At 44.1% G+C, this 25,833-nt stretch overlaps 1 protein-coding gene across 1 annotated transcript in view; it reads right to left on the reverse strand.

The window, feature by feature from the left end:
* FBXL2 (F-box and leucine rich repeat protein 2) overlaps positions 1–14,428 on the reverse strand; it is a 132,995-nt gene extending 118,567 nt beyond the window's left edge. The window contains exon 1 of the mRNA XM_065398813.1: positions 14,351–14,428. Coding sequence (XP_065254885.1) covers positions 14,351–14,353 — 3 coding nt within the window. The 5' untranslated portion in view covers positions 14,354–14,428. The remainder of the gene's footprint in view (positions 1–14,350) is intronic.
* Between the last annotated feature and the right edge of the window lie 11,405 nt (positions 14,429–25,833).

Consider the following 25,833-nt stretch of genomic DNA (forward strand, 5'->3'; position numbering starts at 1 on the left):
CCCCCACCTCCAACATAAAGCCTAAGGTATACCATGTTAATTCTCTTAAGCCCTTTTATTCTAGAGAATTAAACGTTTGCCAGTTTACAGCCCAGGAAACTGATGACGCGGAGTGGCCTGCAGGTGTCTACTATGAAGGAAAAAGGAATGGTGGCGTGGAAGAGGTGAACCTCTCCACGACCCTGGGACGTCTGCAGCGACAGCAGATAAAGGAGCTGTGCACAAGCTTTGCACCGATTTTCTCAGCCACTCCAGGACGGACCGAACGGGCATACCACTCCATTGACACAGGTAATGCTCACCCAATTAGGACCCCACCCTACCGGGAGTCACCTCATGCCCAAGCGGCTATACAAAGGGAGATCCAGGACATGCTACAGATGGGTATAATCCGCCCCTCTACCAGTGCATGGGCATCTCCAGTGGTTCTAGTTCCCAAACCAGATGGGGAAATACGCTTTTGCGTAGACTACCGTAAGCTAAATGCTGTAACTCGTCCTGACAACTATCCAATGCCACGCACAGATGAGCTATTGGAAAAATTGGGACATGCCCAATTCATCTCTACTTTAGACTTAACCAAAGGGTACTGGTAAGTACCACTAGATGAACCCGCTAAGGAAAGGTCAGCCTTCGTCACCCAGGCAGGGGTGTATGAATTCAATGTACTCCCTTTCGGGTTGCGAAATGCACCCGCCACCTTCCAAAGACTTGTAGATGGTCTCCTAGCAGGATTGGGAGAATCTGCAGTTGCCTACCTCGATGATGTGGCCATTTTTTCTGATTCATGGACAGAACACCTGGAGCACCTGAAAAAAGTCTTCGAGCGCATCCGGCAGGCAGGACTAACTGTTAAGGCTAAAAAGTGTCAAATAGGCCAAAACAGAGTGACGTACCTGGGGCACCCGGTGGGTCAAGGAACTATAAATCCCCTACAGGCCAAAGTGGATGCTATCCAAAAGTGGCCGGTTCCAAAGTCAAAGAAACAGGTCCAATCCTTCTTAGGCTTGGCCGGATATTATAGGCGATTTGTACCACACTACAGCCAAATCGCCGCTCCGCTGACAGACCTAACCAGAAAGAAACAGCCAAATACAGTTCAGTGGACTGATAAGTGTCAAAAGGCCTTTAACCAGCTTAAGGCAACACTCATGTCTGACCCTGTGCTAAGGGCCCCAGACTTTGACAAACCGTTCCTAGTAACCACAGATGCTTCCGAGCGAGGCGTGGGAGCAGTTTTAATGCAGGAAGGACCAGATCAAGAATTCCATCCTGTCGTGTTTCTCAGCAAGAAACTGTCTGAGAGGGAAAGCCACTGGTCAATCAGCGAAAAGGAATGCTACGCCATTGTGTACGCGCTGGAAAAGCTACGCCCATATGTTTGGGGACGGCGCTTCCAACTACAAACAGACCATGCTGCGCTACAGTGGCTTCATACCGCCAAGGGGAATAACAAAAAACTTCTTCGGTGGAGTTTAGCTCTCCAAGATTTTGATTTTGAAATACAACACATTTCGGGAGCTTCTAACAAAGTGGCTGATGCACTCTCCCGGGAAAGTTTCCCAGAGTTAACTGGTTAACAATTGTTCTTGTAATGAAACATATTGTTAGTTTTTATATAATCAGTAGTATGTCTAAAGGTACATGTGTCTTGTTAACTCTGTTTTCTCCTAGAGCTCCAGGAAGAAATCACAGCCAGTGTGGAACCAAACGTCCAACACTATCTGTGATTTGGGGGGCGTGTCATAACTATAAAAGGAAGGGTAACAGCTCTCTGTGTACAGTACTAAAATCCCTCCTGGTCAGAGACTCCAAAATCCTTTTACCTGTAAAGGGTTAAGAAGCTCGGGTAACCTGGCTGACACCTGACCCAGAGGACCAATGAGGGGACAAGATACTTTCAAATCTTGGGGGGGGAAAGGCTTTTGTGTGTGTCCTTTGTTTAAGGGGTTGTTCGCTCTTGGGACTGAGAGGGACCAGACATCAATCCAGGTTCTCCCCATCTTTCTAAACAAGTCTCTCTTATTTCAAAATTGTAAGTAAAAGCCAGGCAAGGCGTCTTAGATTTACTTTGTTTTCTCAACTTGTAAATGTACCTTTTACCAGAGTGCTTATCTTGTTTGCTATACTTTGAACCTAAGACAGAGGGGATTCCTCTGAGCTCTTTAAGTTTGATTACCCTGTAAAGTTATTTTCCATACTGATTTTGCAGAGATGATTTTTACCTTTTGCTTTAATTAAAAGCCTTCTTTTTAAGAACCTGATTGATTTCTCCTTGTTTTAAGATCCAAAGGGGGTTTGGATCTGTATTCACCAGGAGTTGGTGAAAGGAAGGAGGGGGGAAGGGTCAATCTCTCCTTGTTTAAGATCCAAGCAGTTTGGATCTGTATTCACCAGGGAATTGGTGAAAGGTTTCTCAAGGCTTCCCAGGGAGGGAATCCATCGAGAATGGTGGCAGCGGGACCAGAGCTAAGCTGGTAGATAAGCTTAGCAGTTTTCATGCAGGCCCCTACATTTGTACCCTAAAGTTCCAGTCCCACCAAAGTGTCCATGGGGCTCTTGGCGGTAGATGTGGGGTCACTGCAGAGGATGGTGTCCAGCTCTTTGTAGAAGCAGCAGCTCTTAGGTGCAGCAGTGAAATGACCGTTTGCCTCCCTTGCCTTCTGGTATGCATGCCTCAGCTCCTTTATCTTTGCTCTGCACTGCACCATGTCCCACTCATAGCCCTTCTCACACAAGCCACGAGAAATCTGCCCCTAAGTATTGAAGTTCCTACAGCTGGAGCAGAGCTGGGACTGGACAGCCTCCTTTTCCCATATACTCAGCAGATCCATCAACTCCACAGTGGTCTAAGTGGGACAGCGTTTGCCACATGGAGCTGCCGTGGCCAGCTGGGAAGATGCGACATGAGCTCTCCATGCCGAGCAAACAGGAAGTGGAATTTCAAAAATTACCAGGCCTTTAAAGGAGGGAGGGGCGGATGCTTGTTTACCTGGCTGCAGGACAGCAGAGTTCAAACTACTGACTAGAGTGGTCACGATGGGCATTGTGGGACACCTCCTGGAGGCTATTTACAGCGACAAAACCATGCGCGGTGTCTACACTGGCCCTTTGTGGACATGACTTTGTTGCAAAAAGCTCTGTCTCTCTCATTGAGGTGGTTTTATTTTGTTGGCAAAACAGGAGAGTTTTGTCATCAAAAGTGGCATTGCAGTTTGTACACCTCCACTGTTTTGGCTGCCTTTTGTCAAAAATCTCTGTAGTGTAGACAATGCCTAAGGCTATGTCTACACTACAGTAGCAGCACTATGGTGCTGAAGCTGTGCTGCTGTAGCTTAGATGCTTTCTACATCAAGAGAAAATGTTTTCTATTGATGTAGGTAATCCACCTCCCAAAGAAGCAGTAGCTATGTTGGCGGAAGACTCTTAGTCAATCTAGCTGCATCAATAGTAGGGTTAGGTCCATTTAACTACATCACACAGGGCACGGACTTTTCACAGCCCTGACTGATGTAGCTGAGTCGATCTACTTTTCAGGTGTAAACCAGACCTTAGGGACAAAAGCCTGGAATACTGAATGAGTTTAGCAATTATGCAGACCTGCGGATGGCGGCTTATTGATTTAGATTTTCAGGATAGAACTGGTTAGCCAGTTTATCACTAATCAAATCCAACAGAGAAAAAAAATACAACTTGTTGTTTAAGGCTGAAACAGGATAGGGAAAAAATACTGGGGCAGGAAATACTTTTCCCAATCAAGAAGCACCTTTTCACAGAAATTCAGAAAGTGATATTTAAAGCCTTGTGTACTCCCACACAGTTTTTTCCTAAAGGCAAGTGTACTGTAGACAATGATGGGAGGCAACATAACCACAGGAGTCAGGGTGACAATATAAAACAAGTTGCACCCTGAACCTTAAAAATTGTTCAAAAAATTCAAAAAGTAATATAAATTCAAAGTGTGGCTCTTGGCAACTGTTGGATTACTCTACTGTAAGGCAGAAGGAAACACAAAACTGTCCTTTGTAAATGTTGGACTTATCTGTGTCTTGATTGTGCTTTTATCTTTCCTTGTGTTCCAAAGAAAGGATGGAGGAATCTGACTTTAGCCCCTCTCCAGCAATGGCTAGAAGTACATAAAGTCTGCTAGGAGCAATATGGTCTAGAATCAGGAAATGCCCTACAGCAGAGCTCCAACAAACATACTGAAAACCTGTGTTTTCTTTTGAAGGGATTATGCGGATCTGACATTGTCAATCAACTCCTGAGAAACCATACCCATGAAGTAAGTCAGTTCTCAGAGCAGCATTCAGTATTTAAGTTATAACAGCATGTTATTCAAGTGAACGGTCTCCCACATAGGAGCACCTTCATGTCTCCCAATAAGGTGATTGTAGGTTAAGGTCAAACTCCATGTATAAAATGATAAATTTTATTCCAGATTTAGGGTTAGACTCCACAGCCACTGAACTGTGGAAGCCATTGAAATAGTTTTAAATCAATAACAAAATTGATTTAAAATTCTGGCAGAGAAGTCATATTCACTAAGAGAGAGAGCGCGCGTATATAAATTCACACACTTATAGATTCTAGGACTGGAAGGGACCTCGAGAGGTCATCGAGTCCAGTCCCCTGCCCGCATGGCAGGACCAAATACTGTCTAGACCATCCCTGATAGACATTTATCTAACCTACTCTTAAATATCTCCAGAGATGGAGATTCCACAACCTCCCTAGGCAATTTATTCCAGTGTTTAACCACCCTGACAGTTAGGAACTTTTTCCTAATGTCCAACCTAAACCTCCCTTGCTGCAGCTTAAGCCCATTGCTTCTTGTTCTATCCTTAGAGGCTAAGGTGAACAAGTTTTCTCCCTCCTCCTTATGACACCCTTTTAGATACCTGAAAACTGCTATCATGTCCCCTCTCAGTTTTCTCTTTTCCAAACTAAACAAACCCAATTCTTTCAGCCTTCCTTCATAGGTCATGTTCTCAAGACCTTTAATCATTCTTGTTGCTCTTCTCTGGACCCTCTCCAATTTCTCCACATCATTCTTGAAATGCGGTGCCCAGAACTGGACACAGTACTCCAGCTGAGGCCTAACCAGAGCAGAGTAGAGCGGAAGAATGACTTCTCGTGTCTTGCTCACAACACACCTGTTAATACATCCCAGAATCATGTTTGTTTTTTTTGCAACAGCATCACACTGTTGACTCATATTTAGCTTGTGGTCCACTATAACCCCTAGATCCCTTTCTGCCGTACTCCTTCCTAGACAGTCTCTTCCCATTCTGTATGTGTGAAACTGATTTTTCCTTCCTAAGTGGAACACTTTGCATTTGTCTTTGTTAAACTTCATCCTGTTTACCTCAGACCATTTCTCCAATTTGTCCAGATCATTTTGAATTATGACCCTGTCCTCCAAAGCAGTTGCAATCCCTCCCAGTTTGGTATCATCTGAAAACTTAATAAGCATACTTTCTATGCCAATATCTAAGTCGTTAATGAAGATATTGAACAGAGCCGGTCCCAAAACAGACCCCTGCGGAACCCCACTTGTTATGCCTTTCCAGCAGGATTGGGAACCATTAACAACAACTCTCTGAGTACGGTATCAGAGGGGTAGCCGTGTTAGTCTGGATCTGTAAAAAGCAACAGAGGGTCCTGTGGCACCTTTAAGACTAACAGATGTATTGGAGCATAAGCTTTCGTGGGTCTGACGAAGTGGGCATTCACCCATGAAAGCTTATGCTCCAATACATCTGTTAGTCTTAAAGGTGCCACAGGACTCTGAGTACGGTTATCTAGCCAGTTATGCACCCACCTTATAGTAGCCCCATCTAAATTGTATTTGCCTAGTTTATTGATAAGAATATCACGAGAGACCGTATCAAATGCCTTACTAAAGTCTAGGTATACCACATCCACAGCTTCTCCCTTATCCACAAGGCTCATTATCCTATCAAAGAAAGCTATCAGATTGGTTTGACACAATTTGTTCTTTACGAATCCATGCTGGCTATTCCCTATCATCTTACCACCTTCCAAGTGTTTGCAGATGATTTCCTTAATTACTTGCTCCATTATCTTCCCTGGCACAGAAACTAACTGGTCTGTAGTTTCCTGGGTTGTTTTTATTTCCATTTTTATAGATGGGCACTATATTTGCCCTTTTCCAGTCTTCCATGATTTTCCAAAGATAATAGCTAGAGGCTCAGATACCTCCTCTATTAGCTCCTTGAATATTCTAGGATGCATTTCATCAGGCCCTGGTGACTTGCAGGCATCTAACTAGAACAGCTTCCCCCCAGTAGCTTTTTCAACTTTCTGAAATAAAAAGTTGTCTGCAATGCAGTCCAAGAATTTGTTGGATTGTCTGTGCCCTGCTGTGTTATTTTCCCCAACATATATTTGGATAGTTGAAGTCCCCCCATCACCACCAAATCTTGGGCTTTGGATGATTTTGTTAGTTGTTTAAAAAAAGCCTCATCCACCTCTTCCACCTGGTTAGGTGGCCTGTAGTATACTCCTAGTGTTGTCCCACAAACTTATACAGGATCGTTTTAGGGGTCAAGGCAAAGATGCCAAATTTATTATTAATCTGTAACTATTAGCAAATACCTCAATGCTTATACACACAATCACTCACACACACACCCCAAAATGTTCTGCAGCTGCTGGATAGTTACCGGTCCTGATTGTAGTTTGAGTTCGCAGCTTGGGATCGGAGCTCGTGGCAGCTAACTGGCCAGGAAAGCTGAGCACGAGGAGGAGCCGGGTCTCTGTCGGGTGCGCACCGATGCTCCTTGATGTTGATAGCAGAACGTTACCCAAAGTCTCTCATCTCACCCTTCCTTTTTTATAGGCTTTTAGTTTGGATTCAAAGTCTCTAGGTCTTGCTGTGTCACGCTGCCTCTGGGTTTGGTGCTTGAACACCCGTCAATTGCAGGTGTGACAGTCAGCCTGGGACCTGGCTTTGATCTTCCTTCTGTTGTTTTTTTTTCTTTTTAGGAACAGGAGTACTTGTGGCACCTTAGAGACTAACAAATTTATTAGAGCATAAGCTTTTGTGGGCTACAACCCACTTCTTCGGATGCATATAGAGTGAAACATATATTGAGGAGATATATATATACACACACACACACACACACACAGAGAGAGCATGAACAGGTGGGAGTTGTCTTACCAACTCTGAGAGGCCAATTAAGTAAGAGAAAAAAAACTTTTGAAGTGATAATCAAGATGGCTCAGTACAGACAGTTTGATAAGAAGCAAGTGTGAAAATACTTACAAGGGGAGATAGATTCAATGTTTGTAATGGCTCAGCCATTCCCAGTCTTTATTTAATCCTGTGTTGATTGTGTCTAGTTTGCATATCAATTCCAGCTCAGCAGTCTCTCCTTGGAGTCTGTTTTTGAAGTTTTTCTGTTTTAAGATAGCCACCCGCAGGTCTGTCATAGAATGGCCAGACAGGTTAAAGTGTTCTCCCACTGGTTTTTGAGTATTATGATCCCTGATGTCAGATTTGTGTCCATTAATTCTTTTGCGTAGAGACTGTCCAGTTTGACCAATGTACATGGCAGAGGGGCATTGCTGGCACATGATGGCATATATCACATTGGTAGATGTGCAGGTGGACGAGCCCCTGATGGTATGGCTGATGTGATTAGGCCCTATGATGATGTCACTTGAATAGATATGTGGACAGAGTTGGCATCGGGCTTTGTTACAAGGATAGGTTCCTGGGTCAGTGTTTTTGTTCAGTGATGTGTGGTTGCTGGTGAGTATTTGCTTTAGGTTGGGGGGTTGTCTGTAAGCGAGGACAGGTCTGTCTCCCAAGTCCATCTTTGTGTGGAATATTGGTGTAGGGACTACAAGCTATCAGGAACAGTATCCCCGATAATGTCACAGCTAACCTGGTGGCTGAACTCTGTGACTTTGTCCTCACCCACAACTATTTCACATTTGGGGACAATATATACCTTCAAGTCAGCGGCACTGCTATGGGTACCCGCATGGCCCCACAGTATGCCAACATTTTTATGGCTGACTTAGAACAACGCTTCCTTAGCTCTCGTCCCCTAACGCCCCTACTCTACTTGCGCTACATTGATGACATCTTCATCATCTGGACCCATGGAAAAGAAGCCCTTGAGGAATTCCACCATGATTTCAATAATTTCCATCCCACCATCAACCTCAGCCTAGATCAATCCACACAAGCGGTCCATTTCCTGGACACTACTGTGCTAATAAGCGATGGTCACATAAATACCACCCTATACCGGAAACCTACTGACCGCTACACTTACCTACATGCCTCTAGCTTCCATCCAGGACACACCACACGATCCATTGTCTACAGCCAAGCTCTAAGATATAACCGCATTTGCTCCAATCCCTCAGATAGAGACAAGCACCTACAAGATCTCTATCAAGCATTCTTAAAACTACAATACCCACCTGCTGAAGTGAAAAAACAGATTGACAGAGCCAGACGAGTACCCAGAAGTCACCTCCTACAAGACAGGCCCAACAAAGAAAATAACAGAACACCACTAGCTGTCACCTTCAGCCCCCAACTAAAACCTCTCCAGCGCATCATCAGAGATCTACAACCTATCCTGAAAGATGATCCTTTACTCTCACAGATCTTGGGAGACAGACCTGTCCTCGCTTACAGACAACCCCCCAACCTAAAGCAAATACTCACCAGCAACCACACATCACTGAACAAAAACACTGACCCAGGAACCTATCCTTGTAACAAAGCCCGATGCCAACTCTGTCCACATATCTATTCAAGTGACATCATCATAGGGCCTAATCACATCAGCCATACCATCAGGGGCTCGTCCACCTGCACATCTACCAATGTGATATATGCCATCATGTGCCAGCAATGCCCCTCTGCCGTGTACATTGGTCAAACCGGACAGTCTCTACGCAAAAGAATTAATGGACACAAATCTGACATCAGGGATCATAATACTCAAAAACCAGTGGGAGAACACTTTAACCTGTCTGGCCATTCTATGACAGACCTGCGGGTGGCTATCTTAAAACAGAAAAACTTCAAAAACAGACTCCAAGGAGAGACTGCTGAGCTGGAATTGATATGCAAACTAGACACAATCAACACAGGATTAAATAAAGACTGGGAATGGCTGAGCCATTAGATTCAATGTTTGTATCTCCCCTTGTAAGTATTTTCACACTATCTTCTTATCAAACTGTCTGTACTGAGCCATCTTGATTATCACTTCAAAAGTTTTTTTTCTCTTACTTAATTGGCCTCTCAGAGTTGGTAAGACAACTCCCACCTGTTCATGCTCTCTGTATGTGTGTGTATATATATATATCTCCTCAATATACGTTTCACTCTATATGCATCCGAAGAAGTGGGTTGTAGCCCACAAAAGCTTATGCTCTAATAAATTTGTTAGTCTCTAAGGTGCCACAAGTACTCCTGTTCTTTTTGCGGATACAGACTAACACGGCTGCTACTCTGAAACCTCTCTTTTTAGGGTGGATGCTTCTTGCTTGAGTTAGGGCTGTTGTCTAGTTCTTCAGCCGTTGGTATTTGAACTTTATCTCATCAGGACGGGCTGGTGCTGGAGGTTGATTCTATCACCCATACATACCTCATTCACACATCTTAACTAGACTAATAAAATTACAGTATGGCTTGCAAAAATGGAGGCTGCAGCACAAGCCTTTTACAAAATGGAGTTAGCATTTTAAAATGGGTTTTGAATTACAATATTGCACAGAAGTTACAATGTAGGCAAAATGGCAAGTGTAATGAAAGTTACAATGTAGGCAAAATGGCAAGTGTAATGAAAGTTACAATGTAGGCAAAATGGCAAGTGTAATGAAATGGTGAACAGAAGTTACAATGGTACAGTGAATAACTAAAAACAATTTCATTCACATTGGTTCTACACTAGCATGACATCACTCTTGTTTTTTACCTCTTTTAGCCTAACCCAGAGACTCTCAACACTTCCATCTCCTATGTCCATCTCCACCTCAGTCCAAGTGTGTACATTTTTAATATATAAGGCAACACCTCCTCCCTTTTTCCCCTATCCTTCCTGAGCAAGCTGTATCCATACACACCAACATTCCAATCATGTGTATTATCCCACCAAGTTTCAGTGATGCCAACAATGTCATAGTTGTATTTATTTATTAGCACTTCCAGTTCTTCCTGCTTATTACCCATACTTCTCGCATTTGTATATAGGCATCTAAGATACTGGTTCGATCTTGCCTCCCAGTTTTGCCCTGACCTTCCTTTCTCTCTGCCATTATAGCCCACACTCCCTCTTGTTTCCAACCCATCTCCCAGGTCTCCATGTTCCCCATTTACCTGTGGGCTTTGCTCACCTGTCCCTGTCGAACCTAGTTTAAAGCCCTCCTCACTAGGTTAGCCAGTCTGTGTCCAAATAGGGACTTTCCCCTCCTCGAAAGGTGAACGCCATCTCTGCCTAGAGACTTACTATGCATATATTCTTCTAATATATTCCCCCCAAAACAAAAATCATATATTTAAGGCACAGATCTAATGGCAAAAAATTTAGTCCAAATGTACAAAAACACTCAACTGTTTTGTAGTTCTTTAAATCAAAGATATATTTTAATGGGCTGTCCTTCCCCAAATAAAACAAACAAGGAATCTACCAAAAATGAATCGTAAATTACAAATCTATTTTAATTTCAAATTGTCAATTCTATTTCAGCTTTTAAAATGGGATATTATTCTCTTAAATTATAAGAAAACGTCAACGATTTCCCATTTTACAGTATTTGGTTTGATTTTAGCAACAGCATTTTTTTAATGTTTTGAAACTTTTTAGATTCAGCTGATTAAATTGAAAAGTCACACAAACTGCAATTAACAATTTTGATCATGTAATAGTCAAGCAAGGGTTCCATGACTCTAGAACCTCTCTTGCATCTGTTATCAGATTCCATTAGTTTGATTTTCTATTCTCACCAATAATGATAAATTGAGTAGACTAAAATTAAAAACTTGTGTACACCTGAATCTGGATTTCAAATATTTGAAGATATTCCCATTGACCATTCAAGAAACTTTATAAGTACAAAATGAATACTTGTTATGGTATCCAGTTTCAGAAGCAATCTATACTAGAATGCTGTTCACAGGGACTACAATAACCAAATCCCAAGGATCAAAAATAATCTAATATAATGTCAACTTCTGCTGCATGAAAACATGCCATTTGCACATCCTCTCACATTCATAGCATTTTACAATATTGAGCGATGGATCAGAGAGCAGGCTTTGTTCTTCATAAACTATAAATAAAATATTGCACTCTTTAAAAGAGAGAACTTCTAAAAATATCACTAAACTCCAACTTTGCATGAGTTTAAAACAGGAAAGCTGGGTTACATCACTATTTCAGATGACAACTGGAAAAAAATCAGTTTTACAAAATGTGTAAGTACTCTCAGAACAGGGAAATTAATTTTAAATAGGAAATAAAAAGGTTAATAGAAACAAACAGATGTGGCATTTCGCTAGAGAATGAAATTAGGAATGTATCAGAAATATGTATTGTAAGGAATGTACACGAACTGAGTGTGAGTGGCTAGCTAATTGGCTGAAAGAGCTCCAAGCAGAATCATTATGAAAAAACTCACAAATTATGAAATCCATCTCACTCAACTCTGTCATCTTCCTTTTCTGTATCCAAAAACTCTCATGAACAAGGACAGAATTACTGTACATTTAGTTAACAAGTTATACCAAGTTACGGACTTCTAATTCACAAAGCACCTGAAAGACTGCTAATATTCACCATTTAAGTGATCTAAGATTACCATTCAAAACAACATTGCTATAATTCTGAAATTAGTGTTGCTTTCCTAGACCAAGCTAAAAGAGCTGCTATACATCAGTGGAAATCTGACTCTGGCTCTCATTTAAAAACACGTTTCCACATTTAGCAGCCCTACCTTATCTCAGACTAACTTTAAAGGCACCTCTGTAGCCCTAATTTACTTCCCTTTTACTATTTTGCAGGGAACATAATTGTTTCACGATTATAACACCTGGTGTTAACTGGTCAACATAATTTCTTGCTCATTCGATTTAACAGCAAACTATTGAAATTATGCAGATCTGAAAGAAAGTGGGGAAAGTAGCCTTACTTTTTATAATCTTTATAAAAAGAGAATGGTCCATGTAAAAGTGTTCACACAGTAAATATTGGAAAATCAAAAACAATATATTCCATTCATTAACAGGCCTTTTTTATTAGCCTTCAAATTAAAAGTATGGGGCTGCCCAACAACTAGACTCAAATTAGAACAACAAGAGGGCTTATCTAGCATCATTAACTTGATTTCACCTGTGAACTACATTGCCTGTTTACTTTCCAAATTGCAAGTTTGTTGGAATGAGACTGCAAAAAACCTTTTAATTAGAACCTCTACCAACAAAGAGGGAAAATCCCTTACAACCTTCTTCAAAGAAAGTCTATAATTGAATCTCAAAAACAATGAGGAGTCCAGTGGCACCTTAAAGACTAACTGATTTATTTGGGCATAAGCTTTCATGGGTAAAAGACCCACTTCTTCAGATGCATGGAGTGAAAATTACAGATGCAGGCATTATTATACTATATATAATTATAATTACTATATATAGTATAATTATATATAGATATAGATATAACTATATATAATTACAGATGCAGGCATTATTATACTATATAATACTATATATTATATATATAGTATAATAATGCCTGCATCTGTAATTTTAACTCCATGCATCTGAAGAAGTGGGTTTTTTACCCATGAAAGCTTATGCCCAAATAAATCGGTTAGTCTTTAAGGTGCCACGGGACTCCTCGTTGTTTTTGTGGATACAGACTAACACGGCTACCCCCTGATAATTGAATCTCAGTAGCTAAAAGGCATCTACTTACGCAATACATTCATTTATACAATGTCAATGTTTTATTTTCAAAATCTTAGTTTTCCATACATTTAGAAGATGAGTTGTGCCTATTTTAGACTTATTTGGAAGCACTCCATCAATGCAGCTCCTCTGTTGGAAGTGATAATGGAAACACCAGTGCAGACAGGACACTTTTTTGGAGGGGGAAGTGGAAGGGGTGCACATCAGGTCACCGAATATTGCTCTCAGCAGTACTACATGAAATGGTGGTAAAAGTGTCAGCAACCATCTGAAGTCCGTCTGGTGTAATGGAGATTTCCAGATCAAACCTAGCATAAAGACGGCCTCCACAATTAATTGTCTTCCTCCCAGAAACAAAACTGATTACACAGAAGAACAGTGTACTGCAGCCAAAGGAAATCTCCCTTTGTATTTCCCAATAGGTTTTTATTTGTTTCTTTTAAATGAATACACATTTAAAATGTACAGACTAGTAGCAAGGTTGGAGAGAAGGAAGAGAGGATGGAAATGCTTGGGTGGAGGAAAACAAAAGAAACCTTTCACAAGTTATCACTAACTAAAAACCCTATAGAGAATCAAAGTTAACAAAAACACAAGATACATCCACACCTCTCTTCTTCCTAGAGCTCCTCCTATCATTTATATTTTTCACACGTATGAGGACACTACAAGATTATAGCTCAGCTGGTAGAGCGGAGGATACTACCTCTGTGCACATACAACGTTTGATTAAACCTGTACAGATCTCTGGTTATACAACCTTCTACCTTAAAAGACAAGAGTATCCCCAAGTATATCAAAGCATGGCAGAGCTTTGCTCCCCTTCAACAGGAAGCAACCACTGTGAAACAACTGAGGTTCGGGATCCCCTCCAGGAGTAAGTGGAAACAGGCTTCATACACATACCTCCCTCCTCAAACACAGAGATACATACCACAGTGTACACACCCCTCCCAGGACATAAACATACCCCTATTCCTTTCCCTCCTACTCACTCACCGCACCCCTCCCCCCCAACACCCCTCAGCCTTTCCCCTCCCGCAGCGCACCCCCCTCAACCTCCTCCCACCGCACCCCTCAGCCTCCCACAACACCCATCAGCCTCCCCCCAGCACCGCACCCCTCAGCCTTTCCCCCCGCACCGCACCGCACCCCTCCCCCGCACACCCCTCAGCCTTTCCCCCCGCACCGCACCCCCCTCCGCCTTTCCCCCCGCACCGCACCCCTCCCCCGCACACCCCTCCCCCGCACACCCCTCAGCCTCCCCCCACCGCACCCCTCAGCCTTTCCCCCGCACTGCACCCCTCAGCCTCCCCCCGCACAGCACCCTTCAGCTTCCCCCCCCCAGCCAGGGCGCTCTAGTCGCGGGGGGACGACGACACTCACCATGGCAAACGCGCTGCGGCGGGGCCGGTTGTCCTGGTGACAAGGAGCCCAGAGCAGCCACTGCCAAGCGCAGGGTCTGCGCGCGCAGCCGAACCGAGTGGGCGAGACTAGTAGGGCACGTGACCGGGAACACCCCTGCTGATTCGGCTCATCCCCTTCACGTGACCCGAAGGGGCGGAGAGGGGAAGAGATAGGGGTGGGGTCGGGGTGTCGCGTGCACACATCAGAGATCACGTGTCCGCGGGGAAGCGGAGCCCGAGGAAGTTGGGAGGGGCGGGAGAGGAGACGCGGCTTGAATGCAGGGTGGCCGGTGGGGAGGGGGGCGAACACTCTGGTGGCAGCAACGCCCCCTAGAGGCCCGGGGTGGCTGCGCCTCTCTGCCCCTCGCCACAAAGAGCAGCTGCGGGAGGGCACGTGCCACGTCTCGTAGACGCCAGGCAGATACGGTGCGGGAGCCCCAGAGGCGAGAGCGTTCCCGGGCCAGCGCAGTCGCTGTCCCCGTTAGCCTCCCACCTTGTGCCCATGTAATCCTGCACCAAAGAAGCAGGCCCGTTGCCAGGCTTTCCAGGCGCCTGCCCTGCAAGGGTTTTCGCTCTCGGGATTTGAAAGAGCCCCTCCAATAAGCAGTGCAGGGGTCTCCCCCCTGATAGGAAAGGTGGGGACCAGGGCGAAGTAATATCTTTTATTGGACCAACTTCTGTTGGTGAGAGATAAAGAGAGAAAGATATTACCTCACCGTCCTCACCTACCCTCAGCAACTTAGGTTAGCTCAAGGGCTAAGTAATGACAGGATACTGTGGGTACCCTGTGCATAGAAATTGCATTAAAGCCCATGATAACTTTCCCATAGGACCGTTGCAGCTTACATCCATTTGGGGTCCTTGCTGGCATCTTGCCAGAGCCTAAAGTCTGAAATCTGGGCCCTGGTCTACACTATGAGTTTAGGTCAAATTTAGCAGCGTTCGAGTGATTCAACCCTGCACCCATCCACACAACGAAGCCATTTTTGTCGACTTAAAGGGCTCTTTAAATCGATTTAGGTATTCCTCCCCAATGAGGGGATTAGCGCTGAAATCAACCTTGCTGGGTCGAATTTGGGGTAGTGTGGACGCAATTTGACGGTATTGGCCTCTGGGAGCTATCCCAGAGTGCTCCATTGTGACCGCTCTGAACAGCGCTCTCAACTCCGATGCACTGGCCAGGTAGAAAGGAAAAGCCCCACGAACTTTTGAATTTCATTTCCTGTTTGGCCAGCGTGGCAAGCTGATCAGCACAGGTGACTATGGAGTCCCAGAATCGCAAAAGAGCTCCAGCATAGACTGAACAGGAGGTACTGGATCTGATTGCTGTATGGGGAGACGAATCCGTGCTAGCTGAACTCCGTTCCAAAGGATGAAATGCCGGAATATTTGAAAAAATCTCCAAGGGCATGAAGGACAGAGGTTATAACAGGGACCCGCAGCAGTGCCGTGTGAAACTTAAGGAGCTCAGGCAAGCCTACCAAAGAACCAGAGAGGCAAACGGCCACTCTGGGTCAGCGCCCCAGACATGTCGCTTCTATGATGAGCTGCATGCCATTCTAGGGGGTGCCCCTACAACTACCCCACCCCTGTGCTTCCCTCCTCCCCCACCCCTCCTGGGCTACCTTGGCAGTTATCCCCCCATTTGTGTGACGAATTAATAAAGAATGCATGAATTTGAAACAACAATGACTTTATTGCCTCTGCAAGCGGAGATCAAAGTGGGGAGGGGAGGGCGGTTGGCTTACAGGGAAGTAGAGTGAACCAAGGGGGCGGGTTTTCATCAAGGAGAAACAAACAGAACTTTCACACCGTAGCCTGGCCAGTCATGAAACTGGTTTTCAAAGCTTCTCTGATGCACAGCGCGCCCTGCTGCGCTCTTCTAATCACCCTGGTGTCTGGCTGCATGTAATCAGCAGCCAGGCGATTTGCCTCAACCTCCCACCCCGCCATAAACGTCTCTCCCTTACGCTCACAGATATTGTGGAGCACATAGCAAGCAGTAATAACGATGTGAATATTGGTTTCGCTGAGGTCTAACCGAGTCAGTAAACTGTGCCAGCGAGCTTTTAAACGTCCAAAGGACACATTCTACCACCATTATGCACTTGCTCAGCCTATAGTTGAACTGCTCCTTACTACTGTCCAGGCTTCATGAGCCATGGGAGCAAGGGGTAGGCTGGGGTAGGTGCGACTGTGCGGTGCTGCCGACTGGGAGAGCAGCCTGAGGCAGAAGCCTCCAGCTGGCATGATATTCCAGGCAGACTGAATCTCCATTAGACGAAACTTAAAGAAGGGAATGACCTGGAGTCATTCCCATTTTTGTCCAGGCGCCCCCAACCGACCTCACCAAGGCCAGCCAGGAGCACCCATGTCTGCACAGGCACCCCTGACCAACCTAACCAAGGTTGGCCAGGAGCACCCACGGGACGATGACGACGGTTAGCAGTCGTATTGTACCATCTGCCGTCCGCAAGGCAAGGGGATGCTGCTGTGTAGCACTGCAGTACCACGTCTGCCAGCAGCACCCAGGAGATATACGGTGACAGTGAGCTGAGCGGGTTCCATGCTTGCCGTGGTATGTCGTCTGCACGGGTAACCCAGGAAAAAAGGCGAGAAATGATTTTTTGCCGTTGCTTTCACTGAGGGAGGGGGGCCTGACGACATGTACCGAGAACCACCCGCAACAATGTTTTTGCCCCATCAGGCATTGGGAGCTCAACCCAGAATTCCAATGGGCGGCGGAGACTGCAGGAACTGCGGGATAGCTACCACAGTGCAACGCTACGAAAGTCGACGCTAGCCTCGATACTGTGGATGCACACCGCTGACTTAACGCGCTTAGTGGGGACACACACAATTGACTGTATCAAATCGATTTCTAAAAAATCGACTTCTACTAAATCGACCTAATTTTGTAGTGTAGACAGACCCTGGGAGATAAGGCCGGCAGAGACAATAGATCCCAGCAAGAGTTGGTCCATCTTGACCTTTACATTTTTAAGGAACAAAAGACCACAAAAGAAATACACGAACTCACTATTCCCAGTTAGGGACAGATTTTTGTTCATTCCCTTTACATTGATTAACAATACAAATTGTTTGTTGCTGCACTAGTCCACAGTCCATATGGAAATAGCCTGTGTAACCTTTGGGTGGGCTAGAGCAGCGGTCTCCAAACTTTTTTGATCGCGCATCCCTATCAGTAAAAATTTTTGAGCACGCACCCCCTGCCGCGCCGGCTCTACCATTTTTGCCAAAGAAAAAAAAAAAACCTGCTCGGACTCCCGCCCGAACTGCCGAAGCATTAAAAAAAAAAAAAGGGCTCCTCCTGCCGTGCACCCCCAAGGATCCTCTTGCACGCACCCCACTTTGGAGACCACTGGGCTAGAGTTCACTTCATTGCCCTTCCCTAGAGCCTAAAAAACCCAGGTAGGGTTGCCAACTTTCTAATTGCACAAAACCAAACACCCTTGCCTCGCCTCCTGCCCCAAGGCCCTGCCCCTGCCCTGCCCCTTCTATGAGGCCCCTCCCCCATTCACTCCATTCCCCCCTCCCTCTGTTACTTGCTTTCCCCCACTCTCACGGTGCTGGGGCAGTGGGTTGGGGGGCAGGAGAGGGGATGGGGGGTAGGCTCTGGGAGGGAGTTTGGGTGTGGAAGGGAGCTCAGGGCTGCTGCAAGGGGGTTGGAGTGCAGGAGGGGGCTCCGGGCTGGGGCCAAGGGGTTTGGAGTGTGGGAGGGGGTTAGGGCTGGGGCGGGGGGGTGAGGTGTGCAGGCTCTGGCTGGGCAGCGCTTACCTCAGGCAGCTCCCACAAACAACCGGCATGTCCGGCTCCTAGGTTCAGGGGCAGCCAGGCAGCTCTGCGTGCTGCCCCTGCCTGCAGGCACTGCCCACGCAGCTCCCATTGGCCATGGTTCCTGGCCAATGGAAACTGCAGACAGGGCCGGCTCCAGCGTTTTTGCCGCCCCAAGAAGCAGGGGGGGGGGGGAAAAAAAAGCCGCGATCGGTGGCACTTCGGCGGCAGCTCTACCGCCGCCGCTTTATTTTTTGGCTGCAATTTGGCGGCGGGTCCTTCCCTCCGAGAGGGACTGAGGGACCCGCTGCCGAAGAACCAGATGTGCCACCCCTCTCCATTGGCCGCCCCAAGCACCTGCTTGGTGTGCTGGTGCCTGGAGCCGGCCCTGACTGCAGAGTCGGTGCAGCGCGCAGAGACCCTCCTGGCCGCCACTGTGCCTAGGAGCCCAAGGGACATGCCGGTCACTTCTGGGAGTCGCATGGAGCCAAGGCAGGTAGGGAACCCAGAATTCAGTCTAAGGATTTTCAGCAAGGATTGCACAGGGTCAACCTCCCTCCCCACATTCAAATCCCCAAAAGAACAAATGGAATTTAATTAAATATCAACATTGTAAATCTTAAGCTAAAGAAAAAAACAAATAATAACAATGTTTACAACGTATCATGGCTATTATCTTCAGTTTTACATAAACTTAAAGAAAACTAAATCTAAACAGGTCAATCCTCACAGAAACACAGTGAGAAGAAACTCAGAGTTCCCAAAAGCTTTTGTTGAGCTCACTTGAGTCTCAGTTAGAGTCTTTGATCACCAAATCTATACAGTCTGCTGAGTTAAAAGCAACATCTTCCCTCCATTTGCTTGTAAGAATCTTCAGCTGGAATCCGTGCAGACACTTCCACTTCCTCTGCTGAAATCACTGTTAGCCAATCAGCTAACTGATTATCAACCACTCAGTTATGTATATAGATTTTTTTAAACACCCATTACAAGAAAATACAAAACTGAGAGTAGCAAAATATAAATGACTCTTTCCCCATTATCATACTTAAAGAGAAGTTGGTGATCATACTAGTTGAGACAATTTAACTAAAACAGTTTGGCTAAAATCAAACAACATTCAAAGTATACAAGTAAAATAAAAGAAATGAATTTTTCCTCCAGGGCCGGCTCCAGGTTTTTTGCCACCACAGAAGAAAAAAAAAAAAAAAAGGAGTGCCGCCCCAAGCACATGCTTGGAATGCTGGTGCCTAGAGCTGGCCCTGTTTCCCTCCCAATTTCCCCTTTTTATAATTAACATTGCCCATGCTTCCCTGTTGGAGGGTTAACAATAATCACTAACCTACTGCAAAATGCTTCAGAGTTAGGGACAACAGCCTGCTTTCTACTCCTGGGTTCACTTCCATGTGGCCTTTTGCAAAGCCTTAACTGCTTGCCCTCATGGAGTCTGATCCCAGCAACAGGGAACCTATTGGAGCATACCCAAAACTACCACACCCATGGCCTAAGTGACTACTCATTTTGGTGCCAGAAATGGGTGGTGTTTGGCAGACTTTGCCACTTTTTTTTTCCCGCCTTAAACAAGATTCCCCCCCCCCCAAACAAGAAGGAGCCAACCAGACCACATTATCCTATGGATGCCCCAATGAGGGGGAGCCAAGCAGCACACACAATCATATTTTGAGTATCTGCACCATTTACTGTAAGCAGCATCTCATTCTTGCATTTCACATGAGCAGAGCTTTAAAGAGTACCACCACCCTTTTCTTTTTTTCAAATTTGACCCTTGACATTTGGGCTGGAATTTTAAAAGGACCAAAGGGGGCTGACAAGAGGGCAGAGCTGGTTGTTGAGTAACAGTGAGGTGTTTCCTAGATGGTTCTTCATCCCTCACCCAGACAGATGGTCCTCAATCACATCCCACTTCCGCAAAAACAAGGGAAATTCACTGTCCAAGAAAGTTAACACAGAGCTAAGTTTGACTGGCAGTATCCCATACTCTTCCATGTAACCTTCTGAAAAACAGAAAAAACAGAGTTAAGGTAATGTCTCCAATACCATAGGGAGGATGTTAACCGCACCCTTTGAGCACTGCCCTAATGAGTCCCTATGAGAAAAATAGAACTGTACTCTTCCCAAACATCAGGAGGGGGAGCATAAAAAGTGCATACTGATAATGTAGAGAAAAATCTTCACTAAGATAAAGTTCAAGTTTAGGTCAGGCTTAGTGAACATGAGGTAGCTACGCACCACATATACTCAATCTCTGCCTCCTCCAGACAAATCACCACAGACTTGCCAGATGTTAACAGTTATTCAGCCTTGTCCAAGGAATTTCCTCTGGGAAATCATCTTCCATTAGTCCTGGCTGAGCCTTTGTGTGTGCCAATAGCCCGCTACAACTCCCTAGGGCAATAGTGCAACAGAGCATAGAGAGGGTGCAAGGCATTGTGTAAATGCCAGTGCAGTGTGGTGTTCAGGCGGACAATGAGAATATACAAATGAGTGCTAGAAAGGGGTGAAGCACTTTTAGTCCCCTATCTTCTTGACATACCCAGTGAAACATCAGCCTCTGGAGATGACAGTGACAGCCGTTCAAGTGCCCCTAAAACTCTACAGATATTTTAAAAAACTTTTGTATTCATTCCTAGATATTAAATCCAGGAGAGGTCATTGTGACCATCTGTCTGGACCTCCTGCACACCACAGCCATGGGGGAAAAAATCCCTGCTTCTTTTAGCTACAGCTACTCCTAAAATGGCAGCGCCAGATCTGGCAGCTTGCAGCAACTAATGCTGAATCAATACAGTAACAGTGAGGGTCAATAGGAGTGTGTCAGGATACCAGGACATAGGCAGTCTGACCTAGTTGTCAGGGGCAAAGCTCAGAACCCTAGTCACAGCCCAAATTCTAGGCTCAAGGGTCAAGACCAAGTATGAGCCAGGAATTGGAGCTAAAGATCACAACCAGAGTCAGAGAAGGCAAGAGCAGTCCTGATTCAGAGGCAGGAGTGAGACTGGGAAAGGACTGAAACAAGGCTGAGTGCAGGGCTTAGTGTGAGACAAGCATCCACAGGTATGTGCATTGAGCAGCAAGCCAGCTATCGCTGCTGCTAGGCTAAGAACCAGCTTGCTAGCTTCCTTACACAATCAAGCAGAGCAGTCCATCAGGGAGCTTAGTTGACTTGCTAGGCCATCAGGAGACTGAGCAGGTGCAGCTGCGGGGCCTTACTCCTGACAGAGTATCTGAAGAGGAATGATGGTTTAATATCATATATTACACAGCAGAACAAAATGGCAGATTTTATTAGGGATATATCAAGTTTGGTTGGGGCCTTGGCCTACTGCCAATTCCAAGGGGCAGAGTTAAGGTTTTGTTGGGGTAGTGAGGGAGACATTACCTTTAACTCTGTATCTCCTAGTTTTCAGAGTCTGAGTTAGGAAATAAAGAGATAAGGTCAAACTGTTTCAGGGGTTTAAGTATTGGTACATTTCACATTCTGGAAGAGTTGAGCCACTGCCAGTTAAGCTTAACTCCGCATTAATTAAGTTTTTTGAGGAATGCATTTATAATAAAAATTTAAAGAATTTAATCAGTTATCATACTTTAACATCTACAGTAATCATTCACTCAAATATAATGGAGGACCATAGTTTGGCAAGTATTTCCTGTGTGCTAGATCTTGACAAACTATGGTCCTAGTCTTGCAAACACTTACACAACTGGTTTTCCTTACATACCTGAGTAGTCCCATTAAGCAAGTAGAGAAGTCAGGAGTCACTTGAGATTTACAGTAGCATAACTGAAACCAGAATTTGCCTTCTGTGTATTTTACATAGATTTGATACCTTCATTATTGTGTTTCAAAGCACATTTTTATTAGCTGTGTGGTTTTGACAGGAGATCACAGCTCAAGTGTTTTTAGTTTAATTTCTCATTTAAATAATGGGAGTTGAAATTTCTATCATATTCACCATCAGAAAATATCTGTTTGAGAAAACTAGTCTGGTGAAAGTTTGAAAAAAAATTAATTATGTGACTGCCAAGGACACAGCATATATATTTATCCGCTGCCACATATATCTATCTGCAGTGCACAAATATAGACCAACTTTCCATACAGTGCAGACTTGTAGTGTCTATTTAACCACATACTGCATATGCCAATAGTTTAATATATTTGGCTTAGAGATATATTTAAAACATTAAGTCAAAATCTGAAGAATGCGCAACTTCTGAAATAAGATTCATGTGCTTTGAAATAAAAAAGAAAGTTCACATGTGGCAATAGTATTTTATTACCTGATTTAATCTTCTGCCCAGTTCAAAGTAGATTTTTATAAAGCTTACAATTTATATTGTACCGAGTTATATCCACATGTTTGGCTTATGTAAAAATTATAAAACATATAGGATATGACACCCTCTACAAAATGTCAAAAAAAACTTATGTTTTATAATTTTTACATAAACCAAATACATGTGGATATAACTCGGTACAATATAAATTGTAAGCTTTATAAAAATCTACTTTGAACTGGGCAGAAGATTAAATCAGGTAATAAAATACTATTGCCACATGTGAACTTTTTTATTATTATTATTATTATTACTACATTCTAACTATTAATACAGTTTAATACATCTAGCTTTAGTTTAGCTGAAATAGTCTGTGGTAGTTTCCATCAGTTTTGCTTCTTGAAAATGTTGAAATTTAATTTTCTTCCCCTTACCTTGTCAACTGGGGTCATATCATCATGGAAGCATCCACCATCATTGCATGTCTGAGGAAGCACTAAAATCCACTTACCTACCATCTAGTTTGATGCAATCCATCCATCATTTCCTCAGCGTCTCTATTCTATCCTTTCCTGCCATACTATCTTCACCAAGTCACCTTCATTCCTCCTCTGCATGTGTCCAAACCAACAAAGTAATGCTTCCTGGATTTGTCAGCCACATCTCAGACTTGGATTTCTATCCTAATACTTTCAGTTAGAAACCTGTGTCCTCATGTAAGTCCTCTTATGGCATGAAGACATCTCATCTCAAACATCTGTAGGTATTGAACCTGCCATCTCTTTATCGCTCAGGCTTCTGCACCATACAGCTTTGTGAGGCACACCATTGTTCTATACAGTTGGGCTTTTAGGCTCAGTGGCATATGCTTGTCTTCCACAACCCCTGAGATGTTATTCCATACACTTCCACCACTCCCTAATCTGGACTGTAGTTCATATTCAAGTTTGCTGTCTTCTGTGACCCAGCTACCAAGGTACCTTCTGTCCACTGTATTGTATACTTTTTCTACATCTATAAAAGCCCAGAAGCTATCCTGTTGGTAGTCTAGCCACTTCTCTATTCCTTACAAATTACAAACATGGCATCTATGGTTCCTCATCCCTTCCTAAAACTGATTGTTCTTATTCAAGGAGGGATTCCACCATTTTTCTAAGTTTATTGTCCATGATACGTTCCAGTATCTTCATCCCATGCAACGATATCTTTATCCCTCAATATCTCCACATTGATGGATGCTTCCCTCCTTATGTACTGGGACCAGGATAGATTTGCACCAGTCTTCAGGAATTTTCTTGTCTCACTATATGGCTTTAACCACTCTACTCATTATTTTATACAGTATAACCTCAGAGTTACAAACACCTTGGGAAGGGAACTTGTTTGTAACTCTGAAATGTTTGTAACTCTGAACAAAATGTTATGGTTGTGCTTACAAAAGTTTACAACTAAACATTGACTTAATACAGCTTTGAAACTTTACTACGCAGAAGAAAAATTCTGCTTTCAACCGTCTTAATTTAAATGAAACAAGCACAGAAACTGTTTCCTTGCCTTGTCAAATCTTTTTTTAAACTTTCCATTTATATGTTTAATAGTTTACATTTAACACAGTACTGTACTGTATTTGTTTGTTTTATTTGTCTCTGCTGCTGCCCGATTGCGTACTTCCAGTTCCAAATGAGGTGTGTGGTTGACTGGTCAGTTCGTAACTCTGATGTTCGTAACTCTCAGGTTCTACTGTACCTCTCTCATGTAAGACTTTCACCATGTCTACTGGAATTTCATCAGGCCTTACCATTTTTCATTTCCTGGACTGCATTTCTCATCACCTCCTCTTATGTTAGGTTCAGGCACCACATTAGGGTCACAAGTTGGCAACTCCACCCGTGACGTTGTGCAGTCTATATGGTTTTATAAAAACTTGATAATAAGTCAATATAATGTAACTGGGATAGTTTTAGAGAAAATACGGTAATAAGTGAATGTAACGTAACTGGGATATGCTTCATGCAAAAGGTCTCTTGTAAGGTATCATTACAAAGCTTATAATCTACTGAGTATGATCATCTGATATGTATAAATGTACCACTCTTGTATCTAAAACTAGAACTATAAAATGTAACTCTGAGGGCCTATTGTAATTATGTAAAGTGTGGGCCATTAATGATGGTTTGGAATCTTGATGACTCCCATTGTCTGCAGATGGCTGTTTACCTGTGAGTCTCCCTGTATATGTGTGTGCTGGCAAGTGAGTAATGAAGTCTTGCAGTGACATGTGATCATGTCACCTGAACTGGAATCCATCTTTAACCTGGTGCTTTTCCAGTGAGGGGGGGGTGGAAACCCAGAGGGACAAAGGGTTCCCGCCTTATGCAAAAAATATATAAAGGGGTGGAACAGAAGAAAGGGGAGAGGAGCCATCATGGAAAATCCCCTAGCTAACACCTAAGCTGGAACAAGAGCTGTACCAGGGGAAAGAATTGTGCCGAGGCCTGGAAGGTGTCCAGTCTGAGAAAAACTTACTGAAGCATCTCTGAGGGTGAGATTATCTGTATTTAGTTTGATTAGGCATAGATTTGCGCATTTTATTTTATTTTGCTTGTGACTTACTTTGTTCTGTCTGTTACTACTTGGAACCACTTAAATCCTACTGTCTGTATTTAATAAAATCACTTTTTATTTAATAATTTACTCAGAGTATGTATTAATACCTGGGGGAGCAAACAACTGTGCATATCTCTCTATCAGTGTTATAGAGGGCGAACAATTTATGAGTTTGCCCTGCATAAGCTTTATGCAGGGTAAAACGGATTTATCTGGGTTTAGACCCCATTGGGAGTTGGGCATCTGAGTGCTAAAGACAAGCACACTCCTGTGAGCTGTTTTTGGGTAAACTTGCAGCTTTAGGACAAGTGATTCAGACCCTGGGCCTGTGTTGGAGCCGGACAGGAGTGGCTGGCTCAGCAAGACAGGGTGCTGGAGTCCAGAGCTGGCAGGGAAAACAGAAGCAGGGGTAGTCTTTGCACATTAGGTGGCAGCTCCCAAGGGGGTTTCTGTGATCCAACCCGTCACACCACCCTAAAGGGATTTGCCTCATTTAAGAGGCTCTCAAAGTATTGTTTCCATCTCTCTTTCACTTGTTCAGGTGTTACCAGCAGTCTCCCCGATCATCATTTACATTCCATACTTCTCTTTGCGTCTCTTTTTTGCAGTGCTATGTATCTTTTTGCCAGCAAACTGCGTTGTTTAAAAGCTTGGCATACAAATTCTCTAGGGCACTCTTCGGCCTCCTTCACTGCCTGCCTGGCAGCTCACTTTGCTTCTTTGTATTTGTTTACACTTGTTTACAGTCTCAGTATTTAAGCA

The sequence above is a fragment of the Emys orbicularis genome, chromosome 2 (genome assembly GCF_028017835.1).
Source record: "Emys orbicularis isolate rEmyOrb1 chromosome 2, rEmyOrb1.hap1, whole genome shotgun sequence".
NCBI lineage: Eukaryota > Metazoa > Chordata > Testudines > Emydidae > Emys > Emys orbicularis.